Raw genomic sequence first — 18,579 nt, 5'->3', positions numbered from 1 at the left:
GGGTTGGAGTATAAGAGTAAGGAAGTCTTGCTACAATTGTACAGGGCCTTGGTGAGACCACACCTGACGTACTGTGCACAGTTTTGGTCTCCTTATCTAAGGAAGGATATACTTGCCTTGGAGGCGATGCAACAAAGGTTCACTAGATTGATTCCTGGGATGAGAGGGCTGTCCTATGATGAGAGATTGTGTAGAATGGGCCTATACTATCTGGAGTTTAGAATGACAGGTGATCTCATTGAAGCATATAAGATTCTGAAGGGGATTGACAGGGTAGATGCTGAGAGGTTGTTTCCCTTGGCTGGAGTGTCTAGAACGAGGGGGCATAGTCTCAGGATAAAGGGTAGCCAATTAAGATTGAGATGAGGAAGAATTTCTTCACTCAGACGGTTGTGAATCTTTGGAATTCTCTGCCCCAGAGGGCTGTGAATGCTGATTCTTTGAGTATATTCAAGGTTGATATAGTTAGATATTTGTACTCTAGGGGAATCAAGGGATATGGAGATCAGGCGGGAAAGTGGAGTTGAGATGGATGATCAGCCATGATCTTATTGAATGGCGGAGCAGGCTCGAGGGGCCATATGGCCTACTCCTGCTCTTACTTCTTATGTTCTTATGATCAGAGACAGAGGGAGAGACTCACTGAAGGATCAGAGACAGAGGGAGAGACTCCCTGAAGGATCAGTCACAGAGGGAGAGACTCACGGAAGGATCAGAGACAGAGGGAGAGACTCCCTGAAGGATCAGTGACAGAGGGAGAGACTCCCTGAAGGATCAGTGACAGACGGAGAGACTCACTGAAGGATCAGAGACAGAGGGAGAGACTCACTGAAGGATCAGTGACAGAGGAAGAGATTCACTGAAGGAGCAGAAACAGAGGGAGAGACTCACTGAAGCTTCAGTTGTACAGAGCCTTGGTCAAACACATCTGGAGTATTATAATCAGTTTTGAGGACCAAACCTCAGGAAAGATACATTGGCCGTGGAAGGGGTGCAGCACAGATTTATCAGAAAAGGGCTTAAATGGCTAAATTTTGAGGACACATTACATAAACTTGGTTTTATTTCTTTGTGTTTAGATGGTTTTAGGGTGGTATAATCGAGCTCTAGAAAATGATAACTGGATTTGATATTTCAGCTTGTGGGGATTCCAGAACAAGAGGGCATAATCTTACAAGTGAAGTTAGGCCATGTAGGAGTGAATTCAGGAAGCAGTTTTTCCCACATAGGGTAATGGAAATTGGAGTTCTCGCCCCTAAAAGGATGTGAATGCTGGGTTGATTGGATTTTTCCAGACTAGGATCGCTAGATTTTTGTTAGGTAAGGGCATAAAGGGATGAGGAGCAAAGCGGGTAAATAGAGTTGAGGTACAGATCAGCCATAATCAAATTGAATGCCGGAACAGGTTCAGGGGCTGAATGGCCCACTCCTGTACTTATGTTCCTATATGTATCCCGCACCAAGTCCTATGCAGACATCCATCTCCCTGTCCTTACTGAGCTAAAGTGGCTTCCAGTCCCTCAATAACTGAAGTTTAAATTTCTTCTTCTGATGCTGAACTCATTTCATGACCTTTCCCTCCCCTATCTACAAGCCCCCCACCCCACCCCACTTCACACCATTGGTGGCCATGCTTTCGGTGGCATAGACCCCATGCTCTGGAATTCCCTCCCAAACCCCTCCAGTCCTTTTCCTTTAAAACCCTTCCTAAAACCCATTTCTCTGACCAAGCTTTCGGTCAGCCCTCCTCATCGCTTCATCTTTGGCTTTGTATCCTTTTTCTATGAAACAACTTGGGATGTTTTTCTACATTTAATGCATTATATAAGTGCAAGTTGTTGCACCTGTAGGTGGTGCTGTGACAGGATTTTCAGTGTGGAAGGTGCCACAATTCTCTCACCCAACACCCACTGTTTCAGTGACACCTTGCAAGGTACTCATATCTATCCTTGCCCCATAAAATACTGAAAATGCTTTCTGAAAGAAATGTCATCCACCATTTTTTCCTCTAACTGAAATTTCTAATGTCTGAAATGAAGCTTTAAACAAAAGGAAAAAAATCAAATAAATTACATATTTCCCCATAACATGGTTAATTTAATCTATTGAATAGTCTTCTTGTCTTTTAATGGGCCATATATTCCGATCCCTACGGGTGTGTATGAGCTGTGTACATACCCGTAGGTTCATCGGAAATGCCGGTTTCAGGCATGCACAGCGCATGCGCTGAAAACCGGCATTTCCGAACTGTCAGGAATGCTCTTGACAGATCGGAGGCCTGCCCTGGAGAAGGGCCTCTGCGGGCGGAGAGTTCTGCTTTCTGGAGAACCTCCGCCCACAGAAAACTCTTAGAAATCTTACGCCTGGTAAAAGCAGGCGTAAGGCCTTGCTTTTACCAGCCTAAGATTTAAAAAAAGTAAAAAAATATATAATTTTTTTCCCCACTCATTTATCATTTTAAAATAATTTCAGAAAAGGTAAGTTTATTTTTAGCCCTGTAAAAATCTTCAATTATTTTTTCCAAAAAATTAAATTTTTGTTTAAAATATTTAATTTATTGTAACTTCAACTAATTTAAAAAATGTGATGTATTTTTTAAATTTTATTTAATGTTTTACAGTGTTTTGGGGTGATCTCTAATGTCTGACAGAAATTAGTATCTCTAGGGATATGGTGTTGGGTAAGTTGAGGGGACTGAAGGCCGACAAATCCCCGGGGCCTGATAAACTACATCCTAGGGTACTTAAGGAGGTGGCCCTGGAGATAGCAGATGCTCTAAGGATCATCTTCCGGAACTCCATTGACTCGGGAACAGTACCCGTGGATTGGAGGGTAGCTAATGTTACCCCAATATTTAAAAAGGGGGGTAGAGAGAAAGCAGGGAATTATAGACCAGTAAGCCTTATATCGGTTGTGGGCAAAATGCTAGAGTCCATTATTAAGGATAAAATAGCGGAGCACTTGACAAATGGGGAAAGGATCGGACAGAGTCAACATGGATTTACAAAGGGTAAATCGTGTTTGACTAATCTGCTGGAATTTTTTGAGGAAGTAACTGGTAAAATAGATGGGGGAGAGCCAGTGGATGTGGTGTACCTTGACTTCCAGAAAGCCTTCGATAAGGTTCCACACAAAAGATTATCATGCAAAATTAAGGCTCATGGGATTGGGGGCAAAGTATTAACGTGGATAGAGAACTGGCTGGCGGATAGAAAACAGAGAGTTGGAATAAACGGCTCATTTTCGGAGTGGCAGGCAGTGACCAGCGGGGTGCCGCAAGGATCTGTCCTGGGACCCCAGCTGTTCACAATATATATAAATGATCTGGATCAGGGAATTGGATGCAATATTTCCAAATTCGCTGACGACACTAAACTAGGAGGGGGGGTGGGCTCTGATGAGGATGTCAGGAGGCTACAATGCGATTTGGACAGGTTGGGGGAATGGGCGGATACGTGGCAGATGCACTATAATGTGGATAAATGCGAGGTCATCCACTTTGGGGGTAAAAACAGGAGGGTGGATTATTATCTAAATGGCAATAGATTGGGAGATGGGGAAGTGCAGAGGGACCTGGGTGTTCTTGTGCACCAGTCACTGAAGGAGAGCATGCAGGTGCAACAGGCGATTAAGAAGGCAAATGGTATGTTGGCCTTCATATCAAGGGGGTTCGAGTATAGGAATAGGGATACCTTACTACAGCTGTACAAGGTGCTGGTGAGACCGCATCTGGAGTATTGTGTACAGTTTTGGTCGCCCCATCTGCGGAAGGATGTTCTTGCCATGGAAAGAGTGCAGCGGCGATTCACCAGGCTGATACCTGGAATGGCGGGAATGACCTACGAGGAGAGATTGAATAGTTTGGGCTTGTACTCACTGGAGTTTAGAAGATTGAGAGGGGATCTCATCGAAACATATAAAATTATGGCAGGCCTGGACAGGCTGAATTCAGAGAGAATGTTTCCAATGGCAGGGGAGCACAGAACCAGGGGCCACAGTCTAAAAATAGCGGGCAAATCATTTAAAACAGAGATGAGGAAGAATTTCTTCACTCAAAGAGTGGTGAGCCTGTGGAATTCCCTGCCACAGAGGGCTGTGAAGGCTAATTCAATAAATATTTTCAAGAGAGAATTGGATATATTTCTGAAGGCTAAGGGGATTAAGGGTTACGGAGAAAAGGCGGGGACGGGGTACTGAACTGGTAAGATCAGCTATGATCTCAGACGAAGATCAGCCATGATCTCATTGAATGGCGGAGCAGGCTCGAAGGGCCGAATGGCCTACTCCTGTTCCTATCTCTATGTTTCTATGTTTCTATCTCCATTCATATATTTGACAGGTCTGTCTGTCAAGTGTATGAAGGGAGATTCCCTTCTTTGATTGGCTCCCCATGGCCCACGTGATCCCAGGGACGCTTGAGAACCACATGCGCCTCTGGGATACGTGGGCCCTGCGCATTTCCAGTTGGAGAGGCCCAGGATCGGAAGTGTCCGGACCTCGGGAGCCCTCAGGTAAATCCGTAGATTTTTCCAGATCAGAGGCCTTCGCGCGCAGGAAGCCTCCGATCGGAAAATACGGCCCAATATCTTCACTAAAGTTTCTACTTCAGACTCTCCCAAAAACCTGGACTTCAGCTTGATGGGCCCAAAGATCTGTAGATATTCTACCAGTCTCCCACTGCAACTCTGGTGGGAAACAGGCAGAACCACCAGAAAATGGTGAAGAACCAATTGTGCTGGATCTCCACTGTTTCTAGGAGGTTTTGATATGCTTTGTAATGGCAGAATCTCCACTTGACCTGTACAAAGCAAATATCGTCATTGGAACGGTGGGAGCTTCCGTTAGCAGAAAGACACCAACACTAAGACGACACAGAGTTAAGAGGGAGACCATTTTATCAGAATAATCCTGTGCATCACCACAGCATTGACTAGTATGTAGCTATAATACAGCTCCTCTGATTGCTGAGCCATACAGACCAGAAAGAGCACAGAGTTGATCCAATAACCTTTACTGTAGTTTTACAGCTGCCTCAGTAAAGCCTATACCTATATGTAACCTTCAGCCATGTCCTTTATTCAAGTACATACCCTCAAAGGTGTCTGCAATACACATACATAAACCTCAGTAGTACCCCTACATATGTATCTAATGCTCAGTGATGTCCCTAAATAAGTACATACACTGGGAATTTCCTGAGGGATTCTCCCGATCATCCACTGTAACTTCAGTGGAAGATCAGCGGAAGCTCCAGACAGACCCATAAACAGGGTTTCCACTGATCTACCAGCAAAGTTATGGTAGCTAATCAGGAGAACCCTGGAGCAAATTCCCAGTGATAATCCCCAGTGATGACCCATACATGTATAAAGCTTTCAGTGATGTCTCTGCAGGTGTATGCAATCCTCAGTGAAGTCCCCTAGAAATGTATATATCCCTCGGTGATGCCCCATAAAAACCCACTGTGATGAAATATTTCCATTCATCACTGCCTGTGACTGAGATCGGTTTCAGTGTCATTTCCCTTCCCCCAGACCTCATTGTATTGTGTACTGGAATGTGCTGTATTGTATACTGGAATGTGCTGTGTGTAGGGCTCCGCCCATACCTGGCCCCGTTTGTAAGCTAGCTTTCAGTCTAGCCCCAGTCTCCAGAAGGACGACATCTCTCTCGCTTACGTGTTTCGTTCTAAGTTAATAAAAGCCTTGTTTTGTTCTGCTACCTTCGAGTCTCGGAATTATTGAGGCACATCAATTTTATTAACTTACTTTCAACACTATGGATCAACTCCTGAAACCCGAACGTTTGGATTTGGATCAACATGCTCCGGACGCATCAGCACGCTTCGGACACTGGTTTGAGTGTATGGAATTCTTCCTGGACAATTCCGCAGCCGTCAAAGACGCTACGGACGCTGCAAGGATGAGACTCGGAATTCTGCGGAATTGGGTAAGCCACCGGGTTTACCCCCTCATCCAAGACGCCGAGACGTACCTGGCCGCCTGTGACATCTTAAAGGCGCATTACCAGCAGCCTACGAATGAGGTGTATGCTAGGCACCTGCTCGCCACCCGCGCACAGCGACCTGGGGAATCAGTGGAGGAGTTCCTAAGCACCCTGAAAATGCTTGGCAAAGACTGCAAGTGCCGAGATGTAAAAGCCGCAGTGTACACTGACGAGCTTGTTCGCGATGCCTTCATCACAGGCCTCAGCTCCACTTACATCCGGCAAAGACTGCTGGAAAAAACGGGGTTGGACCTGAAACAGGCTGCGGACACCGCGCGATCCCTGGATGTGGCCCAGAGAAACTCGGACGCCTACTCTTCAGCCCGCGCCGTCCACGCCGCCACGTGTGCACCAAGGGCGCCGCCATCTTGGAAGGCATCTTCCCCGCCCGACAGCCCGACACCGGCTGGGCCCCGCTCTCCCCCCAGAAGCCCTACGACAGCCGCGACGCGTCAGGGACCCAACTGCTACTTCTGCGGGCAGCCAAAGCACACCAGAAACCTGTGCCCGGCGAAAGGCACCACCTGCTTTAAGTGCGGTAAGAAGGGGCACTTCGGGAAGGTGTGCAGAGGGAACCCCGCCGGAAAACCAACCGCCGGAAAACCGCCACCGCCGCGTGTGCGCCGTGGGAGCAGCCATCTTGGATGCCATCTTGCCCGACCTCGTGGGGTCCGCCATCTTGTGAGCAGACAGCGTGGACGCCATCTTGTATCGATCAGGGCCCTACAGTGGCATCGGTCACAGTGGACCAGACCAGGCCGCACCCGCTATCCAGATCAATGGTGGACATCGAGGTAAACGGGTGCCGGGTTAAATGCTTAATTGACAGTGGAAGCACGGAGAGCTTTATCCACCCAGAACTGGCACAACAACTCTCCCTAAAGGTGGTCCCTACTCAGGGTACCATCTCTATGGCTGACAAAACCCAGACATCGACCATTCTGGGTTACTGCACGGTACAATTGTGCGTTAACGGAACTGTATATGATAATTTTAAAGTATTAATCATGAAGAACCTATGTGCGAGCGTGATCTTGGGCCTGGATTTCCAGTGCAACCACCAAAGCATCACGCTCAAGTACGGTGCTCACAGTGTGCGGTCTGGCTACCCTGAAGGTAAAGCCGCCTTCGCTATTCGCGAACCTTACCCCTAACTGCCGGCCAATAGCGACCAAAAGCAGGAGGTACAGCTGGGAGGACAGGCGGTTTATCGCAACCGAGGTAGACAGGCTCCTGAAAGAGCGCATTATTGAACGCAGCAACAGCCCGTGGCGCGCCCAAGTGGTAGTGGTAAGGGGTAGCGAGAAGAAACGGATGGTGATCGACTATAGTCAAACGATCAACAGGTACACCCTACTAGACGCCTACCCGCTACCCCGCATATCAGAAATGGTGAACCAAATCGCCCAATACCGGGTGTTCTCCACCATCGACCTCAAGTCAGCGTACCACCAGCTCCCTATCAGACCAGAGGACCGCCCGTACACCGCCTTCGAGGCGAATGGACGCCTCTACCAATTCCTCAGAGTCCCCTTTGGGGTGACGAATGGGGTCTCGGTCTTCCAGAGGGAGATGGACCGCATGGTCGATGACCACCACTTGCAGGCAACCTTCCCCTACCTCGACAACGTCACCATCTGCGGTCACAACCAGCAGGATCACGGCTCGAACCTCGAGAGGTTCCTGAAAACCGCACAAAAACTCAACCTCACCTACAACGAGGACAAGTGCGTTTACAACACCACGCGCCTCTGCATACTAGGCAGCGTGGTGGAGAATGGGGAAATCGGACCAGACCCCGACCGATTGCGCCCCCTACGGGAGCTGCCCCTGCCCAACACTCCCAAAGCCCTGAAAAGGTGCCTGGGGTTATTTTCTTATTATTCCCAATGGGTCCTCAACTACTCCCACAAAGCCCGCCCCCTCTTGAAAGCATCCTATTTCCCGCTCTCTGCTGAGGCCCACGCCGCCTTCAAAAGCATTAAGCAGGATATTGAGCGGGCCACGCTACAGGCAGTGGACGAGAACACTCCATTTCAAGTGGAAAGTGATGCGTCTGACTTCGCCTTGGCGGCCACCCTCAACCAGGCGGGGCGGCCCGTAGCTTTCTTCTCGAGGACCCTCCAAGGGCCCGAGATCAGACACTCCTCCGTGGAAAAGGAGGCCCAAGCCATCGTGGAGGCAGTGCGCCACTGGCGCCACTACCTAGCCGGCAAACGCTTCACCCTACTTACCGACCAGCGGTCGGTAGCGTTTATGTTCAATAATAAACAGAGGGGGAAGATTAAAAATGATAAGATTCTTAGGTGGCGGATCGAGCTCTCCACCTTCGAGTACGACATCATTTACCGGCCAGGGGCCCTTAACGAATCCCCTGACGCCCTCTCACGAGGGATGTGTGCCAGCGCCACCGGGGATCGGCTACAGACCCTCCACAACGACCTCTGCCACCCAGGGGTCACGCGGCTGTTCCACTTCATAAAGTCCCGTAACTTACCCTACTCGATTGAGGAAGTTCGGTCCCTGACCAGGAACTGCCGCACTTGCCCTGAGTGCAAGTCTCGGTTCTACCGCCCAGATAGAGCCCACTTAATCAAAGCTACACGGCCCTTTGAGCGGCTCAGCTTAGATTTCAAGGGCCCCCTCCCATCCGTCGACCGCAATGTTTACTTCCTGAACATTGTGGACGAATACTCCCGGTTCCCATTCGCCTTCCCCTGCCCAGACATGACCAGCGCCACGGTCATTAAATGCCTCAACAGCCTGTTCTGCCTGTTCGGTATGCCGAGCTACATCCATACGGATAGGGGGGCGTCCTTCATGAGTGAAGAGCTACGCCAGTACATGCTGTCCAGGGGGATCGCCACGAGCCGTACCACCAGCTACAACCCCCGGGGTAACGGCCAAGTGGAGCGAGAGAACGGGACAGTATGGAAAGCAGTCACTCTAGCTCTAAGGACCAAGGGCCTCCCTATCTCCCGCTGGCAGGAAGTCCTCTCGGATGTGCTCCATTCGATACGGTCGCTATTGTGTACGGCCACTAATACCACGCCTCATGAACGAATGTTTGTCTTTCCCCGGAAATCCACCTCAGGCGTATCCATGCCGTCATGGCTCTCCACCCCAGGTCCGGTACTCGTGCGAAGGCATGTGAGGGGCCACAAGACGGACCCTCTCGTGGAGCCAGTACACCTACTCCACGCCAACCCCCAATACGCATATGTCCGGCACGCCGACGGAAGGGAGGACACCGTGTCCATAAAAGACGTCGCCCCAGCCGGCATCGACAACAACCACGGCAATAGCGGCAACGACGATCACAGCAACTCTTACCCACCCACTACTCTTTCATCACCCCCGGAAGAACACCGACCAACGGCACCCCCACCAACTACCCCTTCAACAACCCTGGCGGCACCCCCGGCAGAGACCCAGGAGGCTACCGGGGACACCCAGCCGACACCCGCGGCACCGCAACAGCCATGTCGGTCGCAGAGGACTATCAAACCCCCGAACAGACTAAATCTATAGAAGGGGTGAATGTGATGAAATATTTCCATTCATCACTGCCTGTGACTGAGATCGGTTTCAGTGTCATTTCCCTTCCCCCAGACCTCATTGTATTGTGTACTGGAATGTGCTGTATTGTATACTGGAATGTGCTGTGTGTGGGGCTCCGCTCATACCTGGCCCTGTTTGTAAGCTAGCTTTCAGTCTAGCCCCAGTCTCCAGAAGGACGACATCTCTCTCGCTTACGTGTTTCGTTCTAAGTTAATAAAAGCCTTGTTTTGTTCTGCTACCTTCGAGTCTCGGAATTATTGAGGCACATCACCCACATGGTGAATGTGCCTTTGCTGTCTACTCTTGTTGAACAACAGTAAAGGTGTGGCTTTCTGAACAAAGGAAATGATCAGTGTCTACAACTGATCGCTAACCACACAGAACATACTGAGCCTGTGATATACTTCACAATAATAACTCCCACCTTACTTTGTGAACCCAAACCTGGGGAAGTGAATACTGTTTTTGATGAAAATGGTGAAATTCTGGGCCCTTTGCAGTACTGAGTCCCTGCAAAAAGAAGAAGAAAGAAAACATAATTTTAGAACATGGAACTAAATTCTCCAATGGAACAGACTACACATTAACATGCTTCTGTAGTAAATAGCTTAGGCAACTTCTTAGTGGATAAAAAGCTCAAGGAAACACAAACCAAGTTTATACAACCTGATCACATAATTTAACACTTTAAGCCCTGGTATCATTTTGGTGAATTCCATCTGCCAAAGTTTTGCCTACTCACTTAGTCTGTCTACGTAGCTTTGTAACTTCCTGTTCCCACCTACACAACTTACTGTGCTTCCTAACTTAGTGTCATCTGCAAACTCGGATAGACTTACTCCTCCCCCAACAGGTTCCGAGATTTCTGCTGCCTCCAGAAATCTCGGGACTCTATTTTGGCTGCTGCACTGCCAGGTATGCCAATCAATGAGCTCCCTGTGACTGGCAGACTCCCTGCTGGGAGCTCAACCTGAATGAGTAATGGGACAGGAAACCTGAAGTTAGTGTGACTCAGACAGGTGCAAAGCCCACTGCACACTGCCCCTGCTGCTGGAGTAGGATCAATAAAAAATGTATCGCATAGCTGGGAATCTGTTCCATATATCCACTATTCTGTGGGGAAAAGTTTCTTTTAATCTCTATTGTCAATTTAGGCTTGTATTCTTCTGCTCCCTTTTCAGGACTTCCATGCCTTGCACCTAACTCATTTTGGACACTGTGTTAACAGACATCAGTGAGAACAAGACTTGATTCCATCTGGGGCACAGTTACAGCCATTTCATTCCATCTGCCTGATATTTAGTTACAGCAGCCCATTGCTGAGTAAAGTTAGGTTGTGCCTGGAAGCCACTTTGGAATAACTACCATTGAGTTACTGTCGATTCCCATTTTGAGCAGTCTGCCACATAAGAACATAAGAACATAAGAAATAGGAGCAGGAGTAGGCCAATCGGCCCCTCGAGCCTGCTCCGCCATTCAATAAGATCATGGCTGATCTGATCCTAACCGCCAATCCACTATCACAGAACCATCTCCTGAATCTAACAGAATTAGACACACGAAATAGGAGCAGGATCAGGCTACATGGCCCCTGGGCCCGCTCCGCTACCCACAGGGCCATGACCGATCCGAACCTAAACTCATGTCCAAATTCCTGCCTGCTCCCCGTAACCCTTAATTCCCTTTACTTCTAGGAAACTGTCTATTTCTGTTTTAAATTTATGTAATGATGTAGCTTCTACAGCTTTTTGGGGCAGCATATTCCATGGACCTACCACCCTCTGAGTGAAGTAGTTCCTCCTCATCTCAGTTTTGAAAGAGCAGCCCCTTATTCTAAGACTATGCCCCCTAGTTCTAGTTTCACCCATCATCGGGAACATCTTCCCCGCATCCACCCGATCCAACCCTTTCACAATCTTATATGTTTCACCTACACCAGTGACTAGTAATAAGCAGCAACTTTCAAGCATTTTGTGCCACCTTATAGTTGGTCCATTCTCCACTGGGCACCAAGCGTAGACCTCACATGTCTTTATCGAGTCATGGTAAGTTACACATCTCCCGGTTTTCATTCCTGTGCAGGGAAAGTCATTGTAAACATGATTGATTACAACCCAAACTTTTAAATTAATCTTTTTTATTAAAACAATGTTTATTCAAACTCGTTTGTTAAAATGATGTCAGCAGAGGAAGCTCATTGCTTCAGGTGGAACTTTAAAGGAGGAAAAAGAGGCAGAGAGGTTTAGGGAGGGACCTACCTATGCCACTCTATGCCCCATCCTTAGTGTTGGCTAATATCCAACTTTTGTTAATTCACTCACAGATTCCCTATTCAACTATAGCAGGCTTCCTTCTCACCCCAGGCTGTCTGGGTTTTGGTTTCCTCACAGACTTTAATTATAGGCAAATGGTTACATGTCTGATATAATTCAGGCTACCATTGCATACAGTTTACAAATACAACTATTTTACATTTAATTCTTACACACAATAATAAATCCATCACTGATGATTAGATCACTAAAGATAGAAAACAAGTATTCTAAAAACCAACTGATCCGTGATAATCTTACACCCTCCCCCCTCACACTAGTCTGTTCATACTGTACCATTTCCAAGCAATTCCATTTCTCCAACCACACAATCTAAGTCAGACGTGCATGTAGATCCAGGAACATGGTCACTCTAAGGAAGAATTTAATAGAGAAATAACTACTTTTGTTAAAGGAAAAGTTTTAAATTTTAAAGAAAATGTTTTTAAATTGGGGACACAGTCCTAAAATGTCAACAAACCACAATTAAACTACAATCCTTGGAACAATGTTTCACCCCATTAAATTAGGATTCTATAACATCCAATTACAAGAACCGATACAAAGGACAGTGAGAAATCTGAAATAAAAAAAGTGAAAGTGCTGTAAATGTACAGCATCTGCAAAAGAAAAGACAGGTTAATGTTACAGATGGCATCTTTCATTAAAACCAATGAGACTGAGAACTGACCACGTGGAGAATATGGACAAACACGTATCGTGCTCCTCAGCGGCAGCATCTACAAGTTAATGTGCTGTAGAATCGGGTGACTATCATGTCCGAAGTGATTTATGACTGCCCTGAGCTGACTGATGGGCAAGTAGATTTCCTGGGGGGGCAAAATTCGATTAGGCCAGAAAACGGGCGCGGGAATCGCGATGCGTGATCGGCTGTAGTACAGGCAGTAGTACAGGCTGTAGTACAGGCAGCACACAAAATTCATGCTGCCTGCTCATTGTAATGATTGGAGCGCTGAGCTCAACACTAAACATGCTGCTGGTTGGCTCGGCTCTCAACAGGGGGCCCAATATTCTGCGCAGTCTGCTCTCCATTTAAAGGTTGTCTGCAGAGTCACAGGCTGTTCTGCACTTCTTAAAGGGGAGGTGCTCTGAATCAGAAGGACCTCATTCTTGGTGGAGCTAGTCAAATAAATATGTCTCAACAGGGGAGAGAGCGTGCACCTCGGTTCTCCGATGCAGCACTGGAGGCCTTGGTGCAGAGGGTGTACAGGAGGAGACAGGTCCTGTACCCGCAAGGGGGGCAGGAGGCCTTCCAGGCACTCCGTAGGAGGAAATAGCGGAAGCCATCAGTGCCACCAGTGTTGCCCCCAGGACCTGGATCCAGTGCCGGAAGAGGTTTAATGACCTTACTCGAGTGGTCAAGGTGAGTGAATGTACCTTCAAATGCCACATCCCACCAACTGCACCACTCACCTCACACACTGCTCAATGCATCACACCCCTATTACTCAACTACCAACAATCTCTAGCAATCACGACTCATACCTCACAATCATTGCTTCACTTCACCCTCGCACATTTACCACTGCTACAAGCCTCGCACCCACATCTCACACCTTGCGCACACTGCCAGCTATTCAACCATGGCAGGCACATCACCCAAACATATTGCACTACACACACTTCCCTTTCTCTTGCAGGCCAAGGTTGTTCACAACAACAACAACTTGTATTTATATAGTGCCTTTAATGTAGCAAAACGTCCCAAGGCACTTCACATGAGTATTAAAAGACAAAAAATTTGACACCGAGCCACATAAGGATAAATTAGGGCAGGTGACCAAAAGCTTCGTCAAAGAGGTAGGTTTTAAGGAGCATCTTAAAGGAGGAAAGAGAGGTAGCGAGGCGGAGAGGTTTAGGCAGGGAATTCCAGAGCTTAGGGCCTAGGCAACAGAAGGCACGGCCACCAATGGTTGAGCGATTATAATCAGGTCAGGGATGCTCAAGAGGGCAGAATTAGAGGAGTGCAGATATCTCAGGGGAGTTGTGGGGCTGAAGGAGATTACAGTGATAGGAAGGGGCGAGGCCATGGAGGGATTTGAAAACAAGGATGAGAATTTTGAAATTGAGGCATTGCATAACCGGGAGCCAATGTAGGTCAGCGAGTACAGGGGTGGTGGGCGAACGGGATTGGTGCGAGTTAGGACATGGGCAGCGAGTTTTGGATGACCTCAAGTTTACGTAGGGTGGAATGTGGGAGGCCAGCCAGGAGTGCGTTGGAATAGTCAAGTCCAGAGGTAACAAAGGCATGGATGAGGATTTCAGCAGCGGATGAGCTGAGGCAAGGGCGGAGATGGGCGATGTTACGGAGGTGGAAATAGGCGTTTCTAGTTATGCTGTGGATATGTGGTCAGAAGCTCATTTCAGGGTCAAATATGACACCAAGGTTGCGAACAGTGTGATTCAGCCTTAGACAGATGTTAGGGACAGGGATGGAGTCAGTGGCTAGGGAACGGAGTTCGTGGTGGGAACTGAAAACAATGGTTCGGTCTTCCCAATATTTAATTGGAGAAAATTTCTGCTCACCCAGAACTGGATGTTGGACAAGCAGTCTGACAATTTAGAGATCGTGGAGGGGTTGAAAGAAGTGGTAGTGAGGGTTGGGTGTTGTCAGCGTACATGTGGAAACTGACACTGTGTTTTCGGATAATGTCGCCAAGGGGCAGCATGTAGATGAGAAATAGGAGGGGGGCCAAGGATTGATCCTTGGGGGACACCAGAGATAATGATGCGGGAGCAGGAAGAGAAGCCATTGCAGGTGATTCTCTGGCTACGATTCGATAGATAAGAATGGAACCAGGCGAGTGCAGTCCCACCCAGCTGGACGACGGTGGAGAAGGATGGAGTGGTCAACCGTGTCAAAGGCTGCAGACAAGTCAAGAAGGACGAGGAGGGATAGTTTACCTTTGTCACAGTCACAAAGGATGTCATTTGTGACTTTGATGAGAGCTGTTTCGATACTGTGGCAAGGGCGGAAACCTGATAGAAACATAGATGATAGGAGCAGGAGTAGGCCATTCGGCCCTTTGAGCCTGCTCCGCCATTCAATGAGATCATGGCTGATCATCCAAATTCAGTACCCTGTCCCTGCCTTCTCCCCATATCCCTTGATCCCTTTAGCCTCAAGAAATATACCCAACTCTTTCTTGAATATATTTAATGAACTGGCCTCCACCGCCCTCTGTGGCAGAGAATTCCACAGGTTCACCACTCTCTGGGTGAAGAAATTCCTCCTCATTTCAGTCCTAAATGGCTTACCCCTTATCCGTAGACTATGACCCCTGGTTCTGGACTCCCCGGCCATCAGAAACATCCTTTCTGCATCTAGTCTGTCCAGACCTGACAGAATTTTATAGGTTTCGATGAGATCCCCTCTCAATCTTCTAAACTCCAGTGAGTATAAGCCCAATTGACACAATCTCTCCTCGTACGTCATTCCTGCCATCCCAGGTATCAGCCTGGTGAATCTTCGCTGCACTCCCTCCATGGCAAGAACGTCCTTCCTCAGGTAAGGTGACCAAAACTGCACACAATACTCAAGGTGCGGTCTCACCAAGGCCCTGTACAACTGCAGCAAGACATCCTTATTCTTGTACTCGAACCCTCTTGCTACAAAGGCCAACATACCATTTGCCTTCTTAACCGCTTGCTGCACCTGCATGCTTACCTTCAGCGACTGGTGCACAAGAACACCCAGGTCTCTTTGCACTTCCCCTTCTCCCAATCTATTGCCATTCAAATAATAATCTGCCTTCCTGTTTTTGCCACCAAAGTGGATAACCTCACATTTATCCACATTATAGTGCATTTGCCATGTTTCTGCCCAATCACCCGACCTGTCCAAATCGTACTGGAGTTTCATGACATCCTCCTCACAGCATACCCTCCCACCCAGCTTTGTGTCGTCTGCAAATTTGGAGATATTACATCCAATTCCCTCGTCCAGATCATTAATATATATTGTGAACAGCTGGGGTCCTAGGACCGATCCTTGCGGTACCCCACTAGTCACTGCCTGCCACTCGGAAAATGACCCGTTTATTCCAACTCTTTGCTTTCTGTCCGCCAACCAGTTCTCTATCCAAGTCAGTACCTTGCCCCCAATCCCATGTGCCTTAATTTTGCACGCTAACCTCTTATGCGGGACCTTATCGAAAGCCTTCTGAAAGTCCAAATACACCACATCCACTGGTTCTCCCTTATCTATTTTACCAGTTACATCCTCAAAAAATTCCAGTAGATTAGTCAAGCAGGATTTACCTTTTGTAAATCCATGTTGACTTTGTCCGATCCTGTCACTGCTTTCCAAGTGCTCTGCTATTACATCTTTTATAATGGACTCTAGCATTTTCCCCACTACCGATGTCAGGCTTACCGGTCTATAATTCCCCACTTTTTCTCTGCCACCTTTTTTGAATAGTGGGGTAACATTAGCTACCCTCCAATCCATGGGTACTGTTCCAGAGTCTATTGAGTTCTGGAAGATGACCAGCAATGCATCTACTATTTCTAGGGCCACTTCCTTAAGTACCCTGGGATGTAGATTATCAGGCCCTGGGGATTTATCGGCCTTCAGTCCCATCAATTTTCCTAACACCATTTCCCTACAAATACTGATATCTTTCAGTTCCACCCTTTCATCAGACCCTATGTTCCGCGGTATTTCTGGGAGGTTATTTATGTCCTTCTTTGTGAAGACAGAACCAAAATATGTATTTAGTTGGTCTGCCATTTCTTTGCTCCCCATTATAAATTCCCCCGATTCTGACTGCAAGGGACCTACGCTTGACTTCACCAATCTTTTCCTCTTTACATATCTATAAAAGCTTTTACAGTCAGTTTTTATGTTCCCTGAAAGCTTACTCTCATATTCTATTTTCCCTTTCTTAATTAATCCCTTTGTCCTCCTTTGTTGAATCCTAAACTGCTCCCAATCCTCAGGATTATTGCTTTTTCTGGCCAATTTGTATGTCCTCTCCTTGGATCTTATGCTATCCCTAATTTCCCTTGTTAGCCACGGTTGAGTCACCTTTTTTGTTTTATTTTTATGCCAAACTGGGATGAACAACTTCTGTAGTTCATCCATTCGGTCTTTGAATGTTTGCCATTGCCTATCCACTGTCAACCCTTTGAGTGCCATTCCCCAATCAATCTTACCCAACTCGCTCCTCAGACCATCGTAGTTTCCTTTATTTAAATTGAGGACCCTAGTTTCTGAGTCAATTACTTCATTCTCCATCTTAATGAAGAATTCGATCATATTATGATCGCTCCGACCCAAGGGGCCTCATACAACAAGATTGCTAATTAATCCTTTCTCATTACATAATACCCAGTCTAAGATGGCCTGATCTCTGGTTGGTTCCTCGACATATTGGTCCAGGAAACCATCCCGTAAACACTCCAGGAATTCCTCCTCCACAGTATTGTTACTAATTTGGTTAGCCCAATCTATATGTAGATTAAAGTCACCCATGATGACTGCTGTGCCCTTATTGCACGCTTCTTTAATTTCCCTTTTAATGCCATCCCCAACCTCCACCTTACTGTTTGGAGGTCTATATACCACTCCCACTAATGTTTTTTTCCCCTTAGTATTTCTCAATTCTACCCATACAGATTCCACCTCATCAGAGCTAATATCCTTCATTACAATTGTGTTAATCCCTTCTTTAACCAGTAATGCTACCCCTCCTCCCTTTCCTTTTTGCCTATCTTTCCTGAATATCGAATACCCCTGGATGTTGAGTTCCCAGTCTTGCCCGTCCTTGAGCCACGTTTCCGTAATCCCAACCAAATCATATTCGTTTACCTCTATTTGCGCAGCCAATTCATCCACCTTATTACAAATGCTCCTTGCATTAAGACACAAAGCCTTCAGGCTTGTTTTTTTAACGCTCTTAGACCTATTAGAATTATTATTTACTGTGGCCACGTTTGATTTAAACCGTCGATTTTTCTGACTGCCACTTTTGTTTTTCTCCTTCCTATCTTTTGCTTTTATCCTTGTTTTCCTTTCCTCTGTCTCCCTGCTCAGGTTCCCAACCCCCTTCCATTTTAGTTTAAACCCTCCCCCACAGCACTAGCAAACACTCCCCCTAGGACATCGGTTCCAGCCCTGCCCAGGTGCAGACCGTCTGGTTTGAACTGGTCTCACCTCCCCCAGAACCGGTTCCAATGTCCCAGGAACTTGAATCCCTTCCCCTGGCACCATTCCTCTAGCCACGTATTCATCTGAAGTATCCTTCTATTTCTACTCTGACTAGCACGTGGCACTGGTAGCAATCCTGAGATTACTACCTTTGAGGTCCTGTTTTTTAATTTACCTCCTAACTCCCTATATTCCGCTTTTAGGGCCTCATCCCGCTTTTTACCTATATCGTTGGTGCCTATATGCACCACGACAACTGGCTGTTCACCTTCCCCTTCCAAGATGTTCTGCAGCTGCTTGGAGACATCCTTGACCCTTGCACCAGGGAGGAAACACACCATCCTGGAGTCTCGTTTGCGGCCGCAGAAACGCCTATCTATTCCCCTTACAATTGAATCCCCTATTGCTATAGCTCTACCACACTTTTTCCTTCCATTCTGTGCAGCAGAGCCACCCCTGGTGCCAGGAAGTTGGCTGCTGCGGCCTTCCTCTGATAAGCCATCCCCCCCAACAGTACTCAAAGTGGTA

At 47.4% G+C, this 18,579-nt stretch overlaps 1 protein-coding gene across 1 annotated transcript in view; it reads right to left on the bottom strand.

Annotated features, from left to right (window-relative positions):
- Positions 1 to 18,579, bottom strand: part of p2rx2 (purinergic receptor P2X, ligand-gated ion channel, 2) — a 74,392-nt gene that overhangs the window by 36,871 nt on the left and 18,942 nt on the right. The window contains exons 4-6 of the mRNA XM_085961446.1: positions 12,177 to 12,252; positions 11,548 to 11,641; positions 9,997 to 10,077 (exon numbers count right to left, since the gene is read on the bottom strand). Of these exons, the coding sequence (XP_085817572.1) occupies positions 9,997 to 10,077; positions 11,548 to 11,641; positions 12,177 to 12,252 (251 nt within the window). The remainder of the gene's footprint in view (positions 1 to 9,996; positions 10,078 to 11,547; positions 11,642 to 12,176; positions 12,253 to 18,579) is intronic.

The sequence above is a fragment of the Somniosus microcephalus genome, chromosome 19, assembly GCF_052327205.1.
Source record: "Somniosus microcephalus isolate GS21.2 chromosome 19, FLI_Smic_1.0, whole genome shotgun sequence".
In the NCBI taxonomy this organism is placed as follows: Eukaryota; Metazoa; Chordata; class Chondrichthyes; order Squaliformes; family Somniosidae; genus Somniosus; species Somniosus microcephalus.
The sequence above is the reverse complement of the archived record's forward strand: the minus strand, read 5'-3'. Positions and strand labels throughout refer to the sequence as shown.